Raw genomic sequence first — 18,188 nt, 5'->3', positions numbered from 1 at the left:
AACTGAGCAACAGAGCTGTTGAGAGCCCAGAGTGGGTGATCACAGGCAGAACAAAACCTTGGGAGAGAAGTTGAGACCAATACTAATTTGGTGTTAGCCTTATTATTTCTGGATTACCAATAAACTCGGCAGGAGGCAAGACCAGCCCAGCATCCTCCTCGCAAGCTGTGGCAGAAACTCAGAGATAATAATGAAATGGGATCGTCTCAGTAAGGCTAATACTGAAATGATCATGATGTTCTTAACTCTGTCAAGTATAATAAAGATGTTTAATCCGTTAAGAGGAGGTTGTTGCCTAGACTGTGCAGGTTTTGGTTTTAATTTCAAATGATAGTATTTTCCACTTCACCATCATACAGAAAATCCTGAATTTAAAAGAAACTCATATGGTCTTTCAGTTGTTTTTAGGAGGGAGACTGAGTGAAGAAATAGCGTCGGTATTAAAATGAAATTTCAAACACTTGTGAATGTAAAAAAGGAACATTATCATATAAATCTGACTGTTTACAGAGACAGAAGAGAATCTCTTCCTAAATTCTGTGCATTCAGACATACAGTGAAAGAGAGGCTTGTGTTAAAATAGGAGGCTCTCCTAAAAAGCCCAAGTGAAACTCCTATCAAGCTGCCTTAAAATTAGGTTGCAATTCAACACGTAGAATGGAGAGATCACTTTGACTTCCTTTTACAAAGCTCCCATCACTAAAATTTTACTTTATATGAATTCTTACACCCTGCCCTCTACCATTGGATAAATTAAGACATTTGCTGTCATAATACAGCAATAAGTTACAAAAGAAAAGCATTCCCTTCAGCTTGACTCTCAGTAATAAATTCCAACTTAACTGGAAAGTCATGTCACTCTGTTTCTGATGGTCAAGGACACAAGCCTCTGACTTTTATCTCATATAAAACATTGAAAATAATTTTCTTACCGTGCTCCAATGACATCGAAGAGGTGCTGCCAGCGATCATTGATTTTGTTGAGTTTATCATCTATTTCTGCAACTCGGCTCTTGTTGCTAGCCTTGATTAGCTGATCACCCATTTGTTTCAAGTGAAGCTTATTTTCACTGAACAGGTTTATTTCTTCCATGCAGTCCTGATAAACATACACAAACATTGCTTTAATTACAGGCCAAAACAAAACAATGATACCCAAACAAAAGCATGTATTTCTTTTCCCACGTGTGTGATGTGAAGTCAGGTTTGGCTGAGGTTTGTACATTAGCATGTAGAGCTCTCACTGAAGACAAAAAGAAAACCTCAGTGAAGAGTCCCTCTCACAATCTATGAAAAAATAAGCAGCTTAAAGACTTGCAAGTGCCAGCCAATACTTGCAAGTATTCCTAAAAATAACAATTGAATGTTCTAATTTTATCTGTTGTTTTCCTGATTTAATATAATTTTTCAATTAAGCTACCTCAAAAGAACCCAAATTCGAGTCTAGGATGGCTTTATTTTGCTGGTATTCTTATCCAGAGGAGATCTGGGATTAGAGGCTGAGACATTTTAGCCATGGGGAAGAACAGCAGAACAATAATGACCTTCTTTAAAATCAAGCTAATACAGAAGTATTAGAAAGCACCAACTACCATGGGGGAAGGGGCAGAACTAGGTTTTATTTTTGGTTGTGGTAACTTCTTGTCACCAGGCATAAGACCTACCCCATCCTTCAATCTTTTCTTTGCCCTCTGCTTACCAGTGGTGTGGATGATGGAGGTGGTGAGAGCACTGAGCTCTCCCACTCTGAGCAGTGCTGGCACGTGTGCCCCAAAACCCCAACAGTCCAGATCTCACCCCCACAGCTCACACTGACTAAATGCAGTCCAGTGGCATTTCTGCTCTGCTTTAAGCTCCAAGTCTGAATATCAAGAAGAGCTAATGATAGAAAAACTCATCTCACAAAAGCCCCTGTGTGTTGGTTTTACATCATGTATCACTTCCACGAAGCAAGGAATGCATGAGGAATGGTGCCCCTGTAATGAGTTCTGACTGCAATTGAAGAAAAGTGGCATTACTACTTACCTTCTGCAATTTGTCTATCATGTCTTCAATGCTAACATCTGCAGTCTGCAACACTTTGCTTTCCATTTGGACCAGCCAGGAGCACAGCTCCTTATTCTTCTCATTGAACACGATCCAGGCATTGAGCCTATCCTCGATCTCCTGCTTCCGCAGGGACACCTATGGAAAAGCACACACAGAGTAAATTCTAGCAACCGCTTTTTCAGGAAGGAAACCAGCAATTATGAGCCTTCTAATTTCTACTCTGCATTTGATCTTATTCCATTTTGCAGGAGCAGTTATAAGTATCCTACTTTCCTTTCCAAAGCCATCAAGCAGATTGTTATTACGTCTTATTTTGGATAGCAGGGCAAAAAGTTGACTAGCAAATACCAGATTATTTCCCTCAGAAGAAAGAAACTGAATGACAGCTTTATAAATAATGTGCTTATATAATAATTTAAATGTTACTCAGTGAAAAACTGAAAATGTCAAACACAGAAGGAATATAAAGTACATAATTACTATATACTGTTTAGTATGGCCCCAAGGGAAATAACACCTAGGTAAGTTCTTATTTTTCTGCCACTCTAAGAGAAACTTTGTAACTACTAACTGCAATTATTTTATCTCTATAAAAACCTTCCTCTTTTATTTCCATTTGCCCACCAGTAATTGGAGAACTTCCAAAAAATAAGCATCAAGACTCTATCCTTTTCATTGAAAACCATGGATTTCCTCCCCCCCCCCCCCATCAAAAATACATTTTCCAGGATGGATAAACAAATTGTCTAGACTGAGCAATTAAGGTCTGATACTGCCTGAAAAAGCAGAGTTATTATCATTGCTCCAAGATCTCAGAAATAAGCAGGGTCATGCTTCTAACTAGCTAATAGCACCTGTTTCTAGCCTAGGGCTCTTAAATATGTATTTATTTATTTACCTTGATGGATTCCTGTGCTAAGATATATGGGACAAAGGAAGTGAAAAATGGTTCAAGCTCTGCTGAAGCAAGAGAAACGAGTAACCCCTAATTTCAACCAATAAATTTTGTCTAAAGACTGTTCATAACATTTTTCTTGTCTTGGCTGTAAATGGCCACTCTAAATATCTCCCCATGGCAGGAAACACTCCCTGTTCACATCTCACACGCACTTTATACAGCATATGACTCCTCAAAATTCCATTACTGATTCTTCTAGACTAATATCTAACACTATTTTGTACCCCAGAGTGAAGTTTAAGTGTGTAGTGTGGAAGCCAAGGCCAGCTCCATGTAACAGGACCAAAACAGAAGGCACCAAGACATCTCCTATCACATTGCTTTTGTCCCTTAAATTCTGACTCGTTTCCAAGGAGGGGATGGAGAGCTGAAAGGGATTTCTGAATCCTTCATGACAACCTAATAAGCAAAGAGACGAGGATGAAAGCACTGTCTGGAGACACAGGGAAACAGTCTCCCAAGTTCTCCATAGGAAAAAGCCTGGAGATGCCAGGGACCTCAGAAAATTTCTAAGGGTCATGGGATGCTCCCATGGACCCTCAACCTCAGAGGTCTGCAGGGTGAAACCTTCATCCTTCCTTACCACTTGCAGCATCTCCCATGTATGGAATGAGTTGGAAGAACAGACTCTGCTTATCAGCAAAACAAGCTCTAAATGCTGCTGTGATTCTGAATCCATGTTTGCTTGCTCAGAATGGAGCAGGGCAGGATTTTAAGAGCAAGAAGCACCTTTTAGCTGGCTAAGCAATACAGGCTGAGGGTAAAAAACAGGAACAACCCAAAAAATCCCAGACAATCTTCTAGGAACATTAATCCTTCAAGACATTGCTTTGAGCACTTTCTCCTCTGCCCAGCTGTCCTGGTACCACCCCCATTTTGCACCCACCGTGTGAGCACTGTGTGCATTCCAAAGGGAGGCTAAAATAACATCCCCATGGGATGCTGGCTGAGATGAATGGTTAAATCTGTGACCTACATGCACCTTGCAAGGGCAGCTCTGTAAATGCTAATCCCTTGAGTGCATCTGCTCCCTCTGCCTGTCTGCCCCTGCCCAGTTGAGCACAGGCATCTGGCTGTCCCAGGGCTGTGACAGCTGCAGCTCTTTCACCTCCCTGCATTTATTCTGCACACTTTCCTCCACACAATACATCTTGACTCTACTTTGTTATCCAAAATGAAGCAGTCATGCCAACAGCAGAGCTGATAAAGTCTGCTCTCCTACCCTGTGTCCAGCACTGAGCATCACTGTGAGCTCTCCTGAGGCTCATTAGGGCTGTGCAAACATTCAGAATCTCCCTCCACTACAGCACTCAGGAGATTCCTCCCACTATAGATTCTGTGTGCCTAACACAGTTACATTACTGTCACCTCTTTCCTTCCTCCAAGACAGACTGAACTCAATGTTGTTCCCTCAGGAAATTAAAATGGAAATTTTGAATAAAATCTGAACTTAAATTACTACAGGAAATTACTATTTGGATAGACTGTAGTAGAGCACATACAGAAAGTTTTAATTTTCAGGGCTATTCAACACAGTGGGAACAGCAGGCTTCAGTAGCTCACCGAAAAATTTAAAAACAACTAAGTTCTCTCATTTATAGGCTTAGCTACAGATTTCCTTTAGGAAAATGGTTCAGGCATTTTGATTTAAAAAATAATGTCTTGTATTTCTCAGAAGGGGAGAGGATGTCTCTGGAATTATTTTCAGAGTTCAGAAAAAACAGCAGAGAAAACACTGGTTGTAGAACAGCTGTCCAGTTTAAGAAATTAAATTCTTCTTTGTCATTGCAATGCAAAAAAAAAAAATTATTTCAATCAAATCAAATTAACTGTTAAATCACAACACAGTTTGTGAAATAAGCACAGCTGTTCATTACTCTGGCAACATCCCCACCAAGATTGCTTGACCTTGGCCTGTGGAAGGGTTAGAAACAAAATACTGACAGGCTTCAATACTTCTTTACAAACTGTAAAATAAAAGCTATTTACTTGTCAGTAAAGGGATGCAAGACTTTGGCTTGCTGGTGTGTAGAGCCCCCCCCAAAGCAACTTAAGACCCCAAAGTATTTTACCTCTTCCAATCCTGTTAACAGGGCAAAGTAAACACACATACAAACTGCATAATAACCTAATGAATCAAGTCCTTGTGACTTTGCTGTAAATGTTCCCCAGCAATTTTACATGCAACACTAAATTAAGTGCAATACAGCAACAAGCCACAAAGAACACAAATGTTTCACGGCATTTTCCTACTACAAAGAAGACAATTCAGCTCTCAATGTGTTCAAACCTAAGGAGTTCGTATTTAAACACATTTAAGTTTCCTTTCTGCTGGCATTTTGTTTCAACTTCCCTATTCCTCTCCCTGCTCCGTGCCCTCAGGCAATTCCCGTGCTTATCCCTCCCTGCCTTTGGCAGCCCGGAACAAAGGCACCTATGCCAGAAAACAGCTGCATCTGGGCTCTGTGCAGTCCCACACTCACTCCTTACAAAGGGTTTGCAACAAAACCCTGGGCAGCCTGTCCAGGACACAAAGGGTGAACTCCATCCCGGGCCGGCGCCAGGAGCAGCCCCATTCCCACCCAGAGCTGCCAGAGGGAGCCGAGCCCAGAGAAGCCCCAGTCCTGCCGGCCCCACGGATCCCAGCCCGCTATAAACAGCCCGGAGGAGGCGAACGCTTACCCGCAAGCACAGCTCTTCCCACTGCCTGTGCAAATGCTCCACTTGCTCCTTGAGCACCATCATGTCCTCGGTGAGGATGAGGTGTGCCAGCTCCGCCTTCATGGCCTGCAGCTCCTTCATGTCGTGGGCCCAGTCTGCCAGCGACTGCTCCAGCTCCTGCATGGAAACCGCACAAGCCTTGGCACTAAGCTCCTCGGCTTTCCAAACCTGCTCGCTAATCCCCAGCCTGGCCTGTGGGGGAGGAGAGCAGGGAATGTGCAGCCGCCTGTGCTGTGATCTCCGGTGGGGCTGGGCTGGCCAGGATCCCTGGAGATCACCGGAGCCCCACTGGAAGCCACTGGAGCCCCACTGGAAGCTCACTGGAGCCCCACTGGAAGCTCACTGGAGCCCATGGCAGTGCCCCAGCTGACCCACCGCTACCATCGCTGCATCCCAAAGCGCTGGGACGCAGCCTGGCCCCGGCAGCTCCCCATGCTCCAGGGCAGCATTTGGGCTCTCACACCCAGGCCAGCACATGGCCCATTTCTGCAGGGTTTCCTTTTTTCCTGTTATAATCGCTTTGGATAAGTTGCTTTCCACCTGCATTTCCTGCATTTTCAGGTTATTTTTCTAAACGCACGAAAAATCAAATCAGTTGTCTTCTCTAATGAATGATGTCATGGGCATTTCCTCAGATTTGTGAGGAATGTGGAGCTTTTAAACTGCTTGTTCACAGAAAACAGGCTCTCTGTTCTGCTCTGCTCCCTCAACTCCCCTTTCTCTTTGTTATAAGTTACATATTTTCCTTAACATTGTTAAAATTGTCACCTAAAAGGCAGAGTGTGCAGCTGGGGAATATGACACTCTATACACAAGGTCCTAGGTCCCATTTTGCAAAAGAGCTGCTGGGAAGAGTCACTGTCTCATCCAACAACAAAAAACAAAACAAAACCAAACAAAAAACCAAACAAAAAAACCAAACAAAAAAAAAAACAAACAAACAAACAAACAAAAAAAACCAAACCAACCAACCAAAAAAAAAAAAAAAAAAAAAAAAACCCACAACAAAAAAAACTCCACAACCTCTTAGAGAGAATCCATTTTGTCTCATTTTAAAGGGGAAAAAAACCATGAGTGTTTGTGTCAGAAGTGTGCTGGGTCTAAACCCTGTGAGGATTTTCACAGATCTTAGACCTAGGTACAACACTAGAGGAAAACACCAAACAAACCTGACTCTAAAATTTACCTGAGATCACAGTACTCCTATAGATGTGCACACATGCATTTATGTCTCCTAACAAAGGGCAAATCCAGAGCAATTACAGAGCTAACTATGGAATTTCATGGGACTTTGCTAGCCTTATGTAAGGTTCAGAGCTGAAAGAAAAATAGCTTCATTCCAGATAGAAGTGCAAACCAGGAAGAGCATGCCAAGCCATTTTAGTCCTTTATTGTACTATGACACCTACTTGCAGCACTTGCACTGGCACTGTCTGACCCTGCTGCCTCTGCAGCTGAATTTCTCTTGCTGGGATAAGAGGCAGAAGCTGTGTGCTTCCATCTCACAGATAATTCAGGGCTACAGCAAGGCTGCTGCCGTGGGAAAGGCAGCCAGCACTCCTAAAGAAGATTTCAGACAGCTGATAATGAGTTCAAAGCCTTGGCTCGTTAATAAGCTTATTTGTTCCCACTACATAGGTCAACAATTCACTTCATAAAAGGATGATGAAAGACTGACCACTCCAGACAAAATGTCTCCTATCCATTGGAAATGTTTTTCTTGCAATTTCATTTTCATGGTGCACTATGGGCTGCAAGGAATTTTGCCACTCCCTTACTCTTAATTTTCCTTCTCTTTAATTATTCCCAGATCCTGCAGGTATGTATGGTGCTTTGCAGAATTAAAAGGTGTCTTCCCTGAGGAGCTCCTTGTGCAAAACTGATTGGGAAACAAGAAGGGAGATTCAGTCACGGGGATAGCAGCCAACTGAGCTGAGAGAAGGCAGCTATTTCCCTTTTGTTTGATTAACTACTTATTTTTAAAATTCAGACTGTAAAGGGAGCAGAAACAGGAAAAAAAATCCAAGCACTACTACTACTCAATCTTCTTGGTCAGCTGGACTTTGGAGATAGGCAGTAATCAGGATGGTGTAAAGGAGAGAAATTCAGTGTCACTCAAGAGGAGGTAAGAGGGAAAACTGATTTTACAGGGATGAGGTGCTGTGCAAAGACTACATCAATTTAAATACAATATGGCTGTTCATACCTTAATATGCTCCTTGGCTTTGTGGAGCTCTTCATGTTCAACAGGGAGTGGATCTTTTACTTTCTCCTTTAGCTCTTGTAGTCTGCTTTCCAGTTCCTTGGTTTGCTTTTCAAAGCGGTCGCAAGTCTGCTCAGGGAGACCCAAGGAAATATAAAAGCTGAGGATACTTTATCAGGACATATGAACCACATGGATATGTTACAAAATAGCATCTTCAAACCACAGAAATAATCTATTCTGTGCTCTGTTTTTTTGAATTTTCTTTTTTGATACATTGTGCCACCCACAAGAATTTGGTGCTTGGATTTACAAAACTTCAAGCCTCTCCTATTTAAGGCTTGCCTTACAGAACATTCCTGCTGACTTTGTTTTGTTCAACCCAAAGGGCTTTAAGCATGGTTTTTGGACTGTATTAGTGACAGTATTTAAGACACACCTAATGTTCTACCTAGCCATGAAAGCAAATTCACTGCTGTAAGGAAATAAATATGACTGGCCCTTCTATTTAGAAGTCATTGTTCAACAACATGAGGAGGAACAAGTCATGTTAACTCTAAGCTAAATTTTAGGTTCACAGCCCAAAGCAGGAGTGTGCTTCAGGCCATGGAGAGCTAGAGAACGATCAGAGCAGGAACATCCATTGTAGCAACAAATGGAATCCAACTCAATTTCCTTTGGAGAATCAGGGGACTACAGTTTTAGCATTCCCCAAGCCCTGATGACACATGACAGGCACTTCCCTCAGAGTGCCCCTGCTGTGCTGAGCCCTGGAGATGGTGGGCCAGGGAAGCATTGGGTCCTGAGACCCAATGCCAGAGCAGCAGGTGGGGAGGGCATCACCCACCTGCAGGGTGCCACTGAACTGCATCTTCTTCTTCTCCAGCAGGGCCTGGGTTTTCCCCCAGCGCTGCTGTAACTGGCTGAGCTCCTCCTGGAGAGCAGCGCTGGTGTCGGGATCAGAGACAGTGCGCAACTTCTCCCCGACATCAACGACCAAGGTGTACATGGCTTGCCACCTCTGAAGGATCACTGCCTTACTCTTGAAAAGGAAAAAAAAGTTAACTTTCGAAGCTGTTCTTAGAAAGTTACAGAAGTGCTTTCCCTGTATTTCACTGGGGAAGATGACTCACAAGGTACAACTTTGTTCATAGTCATGAAAGAGTAATCAATAGATCTCCTATGTGCTTCTTTAATTTCAGAAAAATCATGTTTTCTCTGATATTTTGATTTATAAAACTGTACAAAAGCTTTCCCCAGACTACATCTGTAGGGTGAAAGTGCAGTCAAAAAAGTTGAAAATTCAGTTGTACGAGTTACTCAGACCAAAAAATACAATCAAAGTACTGTGACCACCTCTAACATAACATCTTAGGCTCATTTTTTCAGTGCTAACAGCCCTGTTAATCATGAAGCCCTGTACTCCAAGTGAAGTAAGCCATCAATAATAATTTGCCCACAACAAATTGATCCCTAACACAAGGGGGTATAATCAGAGTTCCTTTCTGTAGAACATCAGCAGGAGGAGAAGGGCAATTTGGAGTAGGAGGGAGAAGACTTTCTGGCTTTTCTCACTAAGAAAAAAAAGCATGACCACTAAGTTGTAAAATCTACTGAAAATCACCTTTACACAGCAGGTAGAAACACAGATGTAATAAAAAGGGCAAGCACCAAATGGAATACTGGCAATGTGTTAGTCCATCAACACTAGGTGTGTGGGGACATAATATAAATCTTGGACTGTGCAAATAGCATTCAATAGTATGATTTTAAAAGGTTTTAGATTGCCTTACACAACCATCAAGTTCACTGCTTGTTTTTACCTTCCTACAAAACAAAGAGGTCCACAGTTAAATGCAAAACCAAAATATCCAAAATTAACAAAGGAAAAGATTTCTTTTCCATTGCATGTAAAATGCAGAACTCACTGTTCTGAAGAACTGCTCACCAGATTTGTGTATCTTGGAGTGAAGAGGTTCCCTTGCAAGTGTTTTTTCCTTTGTTTCTGGCCTCTCCTGCCCATCCCTGCACACACAGGACCTGTATGGCCTGTCTTGCCACGTAAGTGCCTTTCTTCAGGCAAAATAAAAGGCCTGAATTCAGCAGTCATGTCAGTAAGATGCACACAGACCTAGAGGTTACCTGCTGACTAGTGTGCCTGTCTCATCTGGCACCCTGAATTTCCACTTTCACATGCATAAAATTTTTAAAGCATGCAAGGCTACTAAATGGCCATGCTGATCAAGAAGTTTCTGAGTGTAATGAGCCTTATGCAATGTCACCGCTTTCTTATCTGTGCTCAGCTTTAAGGAAAAAGTATCACCAATCATTTCTCCTCCAAGAAAGCGTGTGATTTTAAAGCTTTTTACCTAACTGGACAGAAGTTGTTTCAATCTGAGGGAAAAAAACCCACATATTTTAGATTTATGAGAAATAAACACAGTACCTTGAAATCATGAATTACATTTCTAAGCTGGTAAAGGCTGTAACAGTCCTGGCTCTTCACAGCTGCGAGGAAGCTGTTTGTGTCATCAAGGAATCTGCTGAGGCTCTGCAGGGAACTCCTGAAGAGCTGCCACTGGCTCACGAGTCCATCGATATCTTTCTTCCTCTGCTGAACCATCCGGATAACATTCTGCCACTGCTCTTTCAGCAGAGTGAGCTTGGAAATAAACTCTGTCCTGAAAATTATGAGGGCTGAGTGTTAATTTATTTTGATCTCAAGGCTGCATATTATAGTAATTGTGATGGATCTCCATTTGCAACATTGTTTTCCACTTATAATACCCACCAATCCAAGAAAGCTCTTCACAGCCCTAAGCTCAGCTGTATTCCATCTCTTAAGCAATCCAAACAACCTTTTTACATGATATAAAAGAGGGTAAGGCAAGTCAATCTTGCACTTGTGGTATAGCAACATACATAGTACAGCAATCAGACACAATATGCACTAAACACTTCTCTGAAGAACAAAAAGGTCAATCCAAGTGAGACAAGGTCACTGATTACTCTGCAAAATTGATCTGCACAATGGAAAACTGTGTTGTTGTTGAACCCATTTAAGCATTTAAGTTTAACCATTTAAGTTATTTTATCCTCTTCTTCAACCCATTTAAGTTATTTTATCCTCTTCTTCAACGTGGTCAGATGATCCAACTGATCTGGCTGGTTGGTTAAGGCAACCCCATCTATCAGTTCTGCTTCTCTGCAGGAGGTCACTGTCCCTGATTCACTCTCACACAAACCCCTGCCTTTGTGTGGGTAGTCTCAGCTTAGTGTAGCCCTACCTTCCCTGGCAGTTCTAAGCCAAGCTATGGATTTCATACCTGGGGGAGCACACACAGTGTCCTGCCAAGTCTCTGGAAGCAGCAGGATCTGGCAGGGAAGGAAATGTGTTCACCCCAAATACCTGAGGCAGCTGAACCCCTGCTCACAAACATTACCTGCTGTTTCTCATGCTACATTGATTAAGAGAAAGGTGTAAGATCATACTGATAAAAAACAGGTTTAGGGACCATATGTTTGGGGTTTCATGGCCAGTGACTCAATGCCCTGCCATGTGTGCCAGGAGCAATGTGGATAGTCCACACACCTCTGCACTCTGAGAAGCAGAGAGGTGCAGGAAAAAAGAGCATCCTTCATATGCAGCATGCTCATTATGCTCTGTGGGCAGGCAGCTTCTCAACCACAGGTACAGAACAAAAGACTCCTCTTCAGGAGCAATTATTTTTGTTTTCAGCCCAGCCTGTTACTATCCCAAATGCAGTCTGGCCAGGGCACCTGTGTTTCTTTCTCACTGCACCTTCTCATGCTTTTGCAAAATGTGACAGGTGATCATTCAAAGAGTGAACCCAGCCAGGAATTTGGATTTATGTCCTCATAAGAGCAAAGATTCAATACCAATTCCAAGGAAGACAGCATATTCTCTAAATGACCAAGATCTTAAGGAGAAAACCAAACAAAGTACCTTTTCTCTGCTTCTCCAGATTCCAAGGAGAGTAGAACTTTTTCTATGATAGAATTAAATGTCTGCTGATTTATGGAAATCTCAGTCTGCAGCATCTGAAAATACCAAGAGAACAAGTTTTAACTACTCAGTGAACAACCTTTGCTATGAAAGCTGCTTCTGCTCCTCTAGAATGACAGCATTTATTTAATAGTAAAAGCTGAAAACTCTATTATTTTCAATTGCTAGTGTCAAATGCACCCTAAGATTCCACAGTTTTTGGATACCAGGAGGAATCTGCATATATGTGATAGTGGACCCCACCATGAGATGGATGATACAGATCTGAAACCTAAAGTTTTTTGACTGTTTCTCTGCAGCAAATAGCAACTGTCTGGAAAAATGCTAGAGAAAACAGATTTTCACTAAAATCTAACAACTGATCAAACCAGAAACATGCTGTGAAAACACTATTTTGAATGCATTTCTTCCAGAATCTGTTAAGATTGCTGCTAGGTGTCCAGCAAACTATCCAGTTAGTTGCCACAGGCTCCAGTGTTCTGGGACAGGCAGACAAGTACACCTCAGGGCTGGAGAAATTTAGGACATCTATGACACAGCACTTGAAGATGCACTCCTAAAGGTCTGACCCTTGCATAAAGGGACCTGTCCCTTTGAAAAAGGATTTTCATGTTTCAGAGTTTTTACCTTAATAGGTATTTCAAGAGTGAAATGCTCTGTAAAATCCTGCCCAGACCTAATTTCAAAAGGCACAGCATTTTCTAGTGATTTCCCCCTGCCTTCATCATTCAAGATGATGCTTCCATTTTTAAGAGTTAGCTTTACCTCATATACTCTCTGTTGCTCTTGCAGTTCTTCAAACCCTCCTGGAATATCTGTTTTTAAAGCTTCTTTCATTTTTTCCAGGAATTTCATACACTTTTCACATTTCTGAAAGAATTTCTTCTCATCATTTTGGGTTCCCTCAAGCATACTGTAAAACAACATGAATAACCAGAAACTTCTGTTGGTGGATGTTTTTCTGGGTATGTTTACAGGTGCTGTAATGTGGTGGTTAATAAAATTAACATATGGGGGTTTCACTTGGCACTTTGCTCCCTTCTTCCCCTACGAACATCCAGGTTTTTGCTTCAAGTGACTTGGAATACAAATAGCCACTGAAAAAAATCAAGTAAACTGCAAGGGCAGAATTCCACCTGGCAAGCCCCTGAGAAAGCTGAGAACAGATTGCAAGATACTATGCTTTAACTTGGTTTTCATTTCAATCACAGAAAAGGGAATTGTTACTAGTGACTTTTTTTTTTTTTTTTTTTTTTTTTTTTGCATTTCAGACCTGCAACATTCCAGAGCAGCTGCTGTTTTCTGACTCCACTGCCGAGTCAGGCTCTGCATTTTCTTCAGGGTGAAGTCACTAAGTGGCAGCTTTATGCTTGCTTCATTCAAACTCTCTATGCTTGGAGAAAGTGCAGCAAGCTCCAGTGTCTGATTCTGGAAGTAAGGAAAAAATAAATGATTGCAAAAAAGTACTTTCTTTCTTTCTTTCTTTCATGTCAAAGAAGTATAAAAGCTTATTCTCCACAACTTGAAAACACCCAACATTTCTGTGTTAACTTCAAAAAATACAGAGGAGTAAAAAGTAGTAACTCTTTTACATGGGGCTCACTTTTCCAACAGTACTGAACGGATACTCAAGACCTGGTACCTCCACATTTACTTCATACCCTACATTGAGGGAAACAGGGTAGCTCCAGAGCAAAGCTGGGGAAAAAGATCTCCCATCAACCCCAAATTTGGGTGATTTTCCTCCCTTCTGTGCAGGCGTTTGGCCTGAAATGCAGATGTAGAGTTTCTAAACTTTAATCATTGCTTTTTGTGTTTTGGTTTAATTATAGTTACTTGATAAAGTGCTGCAACTGTGACATTTAGGACACAAAGAGCATCTTGAAGTGGGCAAGAGCTGAGTAGTATCTTTTTGTATTTGGGAATGCAAACATACCATGAGCAATTCTGAGTTGTCTCCTTCCTCTAGACAGAGGCTATCAAAGGTGTCTGTGCAATTCTTGACACGACCCTCCAGCGTTTCCAGGCAGTTGTTGAAATCCTCCAGTTGTAAAAGATTGAACTGGGGTGAATATTGAAAATTTACATAAGTTACTATTTATTACACTTATTCAGTAGACAAAAAGGAGCAATAAGCAATATTTTTAGGAAAACAAACAGTTGTTAAACCTAAATTCTAATGTATTTATAACTCTCTATTGAACTTTTTTCCATTTTTCAACTGGACAAGGGGAAAATTTAACCCAAAGCAGAGAGCAAGAAACAGAATCTCCAAATTCTGAGACAGCTGTAACTATGTGAAAGGAATAAGGGTTTCTGTGATGCCTTTCACAGCTTTGTGCTATTTAACTTATTTTGAAATTGGAAAGTCAAAACTCAGCTCATCAGAGGGCAGAAACTTGTGAAAATGAGCTTCCTTTGAGGTACACACAAAGCCTGCTCCTATGTCCCTGCATAACCAAAGCTGTGCAGTTTGCATGAGCTCTGTGGGAAAATCAGTAGGGCTGGAATTCAACTTTCCTTTAGCAGAACAGCACTGGGAAAGCTTTTTCTCTCTGTCCAGAATTAAACTCCACATCTCTGAGAGCACTTACACAACAACAGTTTTATAAGGGATGAATGGCAAAACCTGGTGTGTAGAGAGAGATTGCTGTGGTAATACCACAGGGTTAAACCAGAGAAAACAACTACACAGAAATGCATTTTTCATGCAGCGAGAAGTTCACTGGGAATATGAGAAACCTGTTATCTTCACAAAGATTTCTGGCTTCTAGCCATTAACTGTGCTGGTAGAGATGGAGTCATAAAGAGCTGGCTTCAAATGTCTTGATGAATTTGGGTTTACTTTAAAACAGAACAATTCATTGAAACCAGACTTTTTTTCCATAGGAACAGACCAATTCTACATCAGTAAATGTCCAGCAGTACATTTGCTTTCTCAGGAATACCTGTGAAGAGGAGAAGTCAGTCCTTCACTACTCTGAACAGAGCTCCTGGATCCAGGTCTCTCTTCACTTGGCCTGAACAGGAATATGAATCTGGTCCTCAGAATTACATCAAATGGTCACAGTTTTCTGTTTGGTTTTAGGTTCACTACATGAACCCTTCCCAAGGAAAACTGAAGCCTGTGATTTTTTTTTTCAAGGCAGAGCTGAGAAAGTTCACAACTTACTTCAATGTTCAAAAAAATAAAAATACATTTCCTAACCTTTAATCATCTGAGGGTCCTGGGGATAACAGGCCCACTGACAGAGGCTGCTAGAGCAGCTGTGTTGCTCTGTGTTTGAGCAACACAGGCAGGTCAGGGTGAAATCCTTCACCTGTCCCTCTGGCTTCATGTATTATTTCTTTATATAGTTTATCATCCTGCTGAGTTTTAATTAATTGAAATTTCAATTCAAGAACTATAGCGCTCTAATGAGGAATGTGGCTCACACAGGACTCTAGTGAAAAAGTTACCCCACACTGACAACTAATTTAATATTAAAAAAAAAAACAAAACAAAACCAAACCTGAAGTTCATCCAACTTCCTCTGCAACATCTTTTCCAAATAGGTTGCTCTCTGGAATGGCTGCAGCTTCTCCATCAGAATGGCTTCAGCAGCTGTCCCAGCCTGCTGTTTTATCCCGTCAGCCTGCAAATAAATCTGGGTTCGGCATCCTACCAGGTTTTGAAGGCCGTGCTGTAAGTTCTGACGAGAGAAGGGGAAGGGGAAAAGAAAAGTCAGTAAATGAATCAGATCATCATTCATGTGCCACTTTCATTCGGTATCTTTTGTTGCTGTAACTAAACTCTTTTTGTTGAGCCCATCTGGGAGCCAAGCTCAGCTGTGGTGAAAGCTTCAGAGGATAATGGGAACTGCATCCATTGAGTGCAGTGCTGGGAAAGGCACAGTTCAAAGTTCAGTGGAACACCAGGGACTTCGGGCAGCGGGATACGGCTGCTCCAGAGGAAATCAGGGAGGGAAATCAGGATATCCCTCTCCACAAGACATGTGTACACTAGAAGATGGAGGAACTGGCCCATGCTGCAAATGAGGAATGCTATTTAGTTACAACCATACCAGTACTTTGGATCCCTCAGTGGCTGAGGACTACAGGTTTGGTTTTATTCGTTCCCCTTTACTAAGAAAGATGCTATAAAATTATACTCTAAAGGCAGTACAAGAACAAAGGGAGTAATTTTAGACTCATTCAATGTACTTGATTTTTTTCCTTTTTTTTGACAAGTGAAATTTAGCCATGAAAACCCCTGAAATTTGCCACTATAAATTGTCTTTTCTGAGAATAATGAGCCAAGTCTTCTGATCAATAGCAAAGAACATACACATTTCCCTAAAAAGCAAAATGGTCCTTGCTTCCTGACCCCTTTGTTTGAAAGGATCATGTTATAAAATACCACTCCAGCCATTTAATAAATAACCCATTTTGATTTCTTATTCTCTATATAAGATTTTTTATTTTTTGTGGTGAAAAAAATCCATAAAATCATAATCTTTCCTAATATATATAGAGAAAAAAAATTGAGGTATTAAAATACAATTTTGTTATGCACATGTATATTCAAATACACATAACTCATATATCAATTCACTGATCCCCATTCTTTTAATTCACCCCTTAAAGAAACTCACAATAAATTCCACGTGTTCTACCCACACACACCAGGACAGGATCTACAGTGCTAATGCATTCAGGTGGCCATGCCTTGCTTAGTAGGTGTTACACTCTTCCCAAAAATGTCCAGAAAAGGCAATCCCTTTTTGCTGATATATTGGTGAATTTCTGTCACAGCCATTAGTAGATTAGAAAAAAGTAAAAATATTTTGGTCTAGGTTTTGCTGCTGTCAGTTTTTTCTGATAAAGAAAGATACATGAGTGCCCTCCCCTGTAATGTAAAGTTTCTTATTGAAGGCCACATGCAAAATGGAATACTCTGGACTTCTTCCAATTCGTGGCTAGAGATTCATAAAGCACAATGAATCACTGCTCTGTCCTGACATAAGGATTATTATATTTCTTAGTAGATTATTATATTTCTTTCTTTATCATAGTCTGAAGAAACCAAAAATGTCAGAATCTAATGACAGCTTTACTGCCTGAGAGTCCAATGTGCCATGTGGTTTCAGCATGAGATTTTATTTGCCTAAAGTCAAAAACATTTAGAATAATCTAATGAGCTTAGGAATCTGTGGACTCATCACACCAGAACAAAACACAGTATCAAATCCAATTAAAAACAATTTGAAGGCTGTGGAAGAGTTCAGGATGATCCTGTGCTTGGGAAAACTGCTCTTCTTTCCCTCAGCTGTTGTTCTTGTAGACATTATTCCTCCTCCCAAGCAATGCTCCATAAGGTAAATAATTTTTCTTTCAGTGATTCCTTCCAACACAGGCCTGATCTTTTGTGTATAGCAGAAAGGGTCAGAAATGGAATATGACTCAGGTCTGCTCTTTTCTCACTATACACTAACTCTGGTTTGGTCTCTGGTCAAAGTGCTTAAAGGAAATACAAAGGTTTATTTCATGGAAGAAACCCCCAGATTTTATCTTTTCTACTGACTGGATTGTTGGTATTCTTTTGCCTTGTTTCTCAAAAATAAATCTTGGTTTGTACCTGGCAGCAGAAACTTAATCATGTACCTTCATCTCCTGTATCCTCTGCTCCAGGGTTTCTGTGGTGTTCTCCTCGGGCAGGTGAGCATCCAAGAGCTGAGCACATTGCTGGCTGTACTGCTGTAGCTTGGCTGCTGTCTCAGTGCACAAAGCATCAAAGGGCTCCCAGAGCTGCACCGCTGCCTGTGCTGCCCGCAGCTCATCTGTGATGTCTTCATTTACTGAGTTCCACCTGCCAAAATATCAAAAGATTGTTTTCCCACTAGGTTCTCCTGCAGAATATGGTTTGGCATAGGATTCCTGTGGGAGTTGCTTTGCATCCACACCCTTGTTGCTGAAAGCCACAGTTGATGCTGTGGGACCCATCACACGACAAGCATGCAGGTAAAAGACACAAGTTCCCCATCCCTGGAAGTGTTCAAGGATGGATGGGGCTGGGAGAAACCTGGTCTGGTGGAAGGTGCCCCTTTTCATGGCAGGGGGGTTGAAACTGGATGATCTTTAAGGTCCCTTCCAACCCAAAGCATTCAATGATTCTGTGGTTCTATTCCTCACATAGATGCCCTTAGATAGGTGAGATGCATTACTATAGATTTGAAAATCTGACAGATGTT

General features: G+C 41.4%; 1 protein-coding gene across 1 annotated transcript in view; it reads right to left on the bottom strand.

Moving 5' to 3' along the window:
- SYNE2 (spectrin repeat containing nuclear envelope protein 2) overlaps window positions 1–18,188 on the bottom strand; it is a 158,702-nt gene that overhangs the window by 30,872 nt on the left and 109,642 nt on the right. Inside the window, exons 89-100 of the mRNA XM_053945765.1 lie at window positions 17,602–17,806; window positions 15,471–15,650; window positions 13,895–14,020; window positions 13,232–13,386; window positions 12,724–12,871; window positions 11,899–11,993; window positions 10,378–10,612; window positions 8,779–8,973; window positions 7,935–8,060; window positions 5,690–5,845; window positions 2,026–2,184; window positions 933–1,099 (exon numbers count right to left, since the gene is read on the bottom strand). Of these exons, the coding sequence (XP_053801740.1) occupies window positions 933–1,099; window positions 2,026–2,184; window positions 5,690–5,845; window positions 7,935–8,060; window positions 8,779–8,973; window positions 10,378–10,612; window positions 11,899–11,993; window positions 12,724–12,871; window positions 13,232–13,386; window positions 13,895–14,020; window positions 15,471–15,650; window positions 17,602–17,806 (1,947 nt within the window). The remainder of the gene's footprint in view (window positions 1–932; window positions 1,100–2,025; window positions 2,185–5,689; window positions 5,846–7,934; window positions 8,061–8,778; window positions 8,974–10,377; window positions 10,613–11,898; window positions 11,994–12,723; window positions 12,872–13,231; window positions 13,387–13,894; window positions 14,021–15,470; window positions 15,651–17,601; window positions 17,807–18,188) is intronic.

The sequence above is a fragment of the Vidua chalybeata genome, chromosome 6 (genome assembly GCF_026979565.1).
Source record: "Vidua chalybeata isolate OUT-0048 chromosome 6, bVidCha1 merged haplotype, whole genome shotgun sequence".
Taxonomy (NCBI): Eukaryota; Metazoa; Chordata; class Aves; order Passeriformes; family Viduidae; genus Vidua; species Vidua chalybeata.
This window is presented reverse-complemented; position numbering and strand designations above follow the sequence as displayed.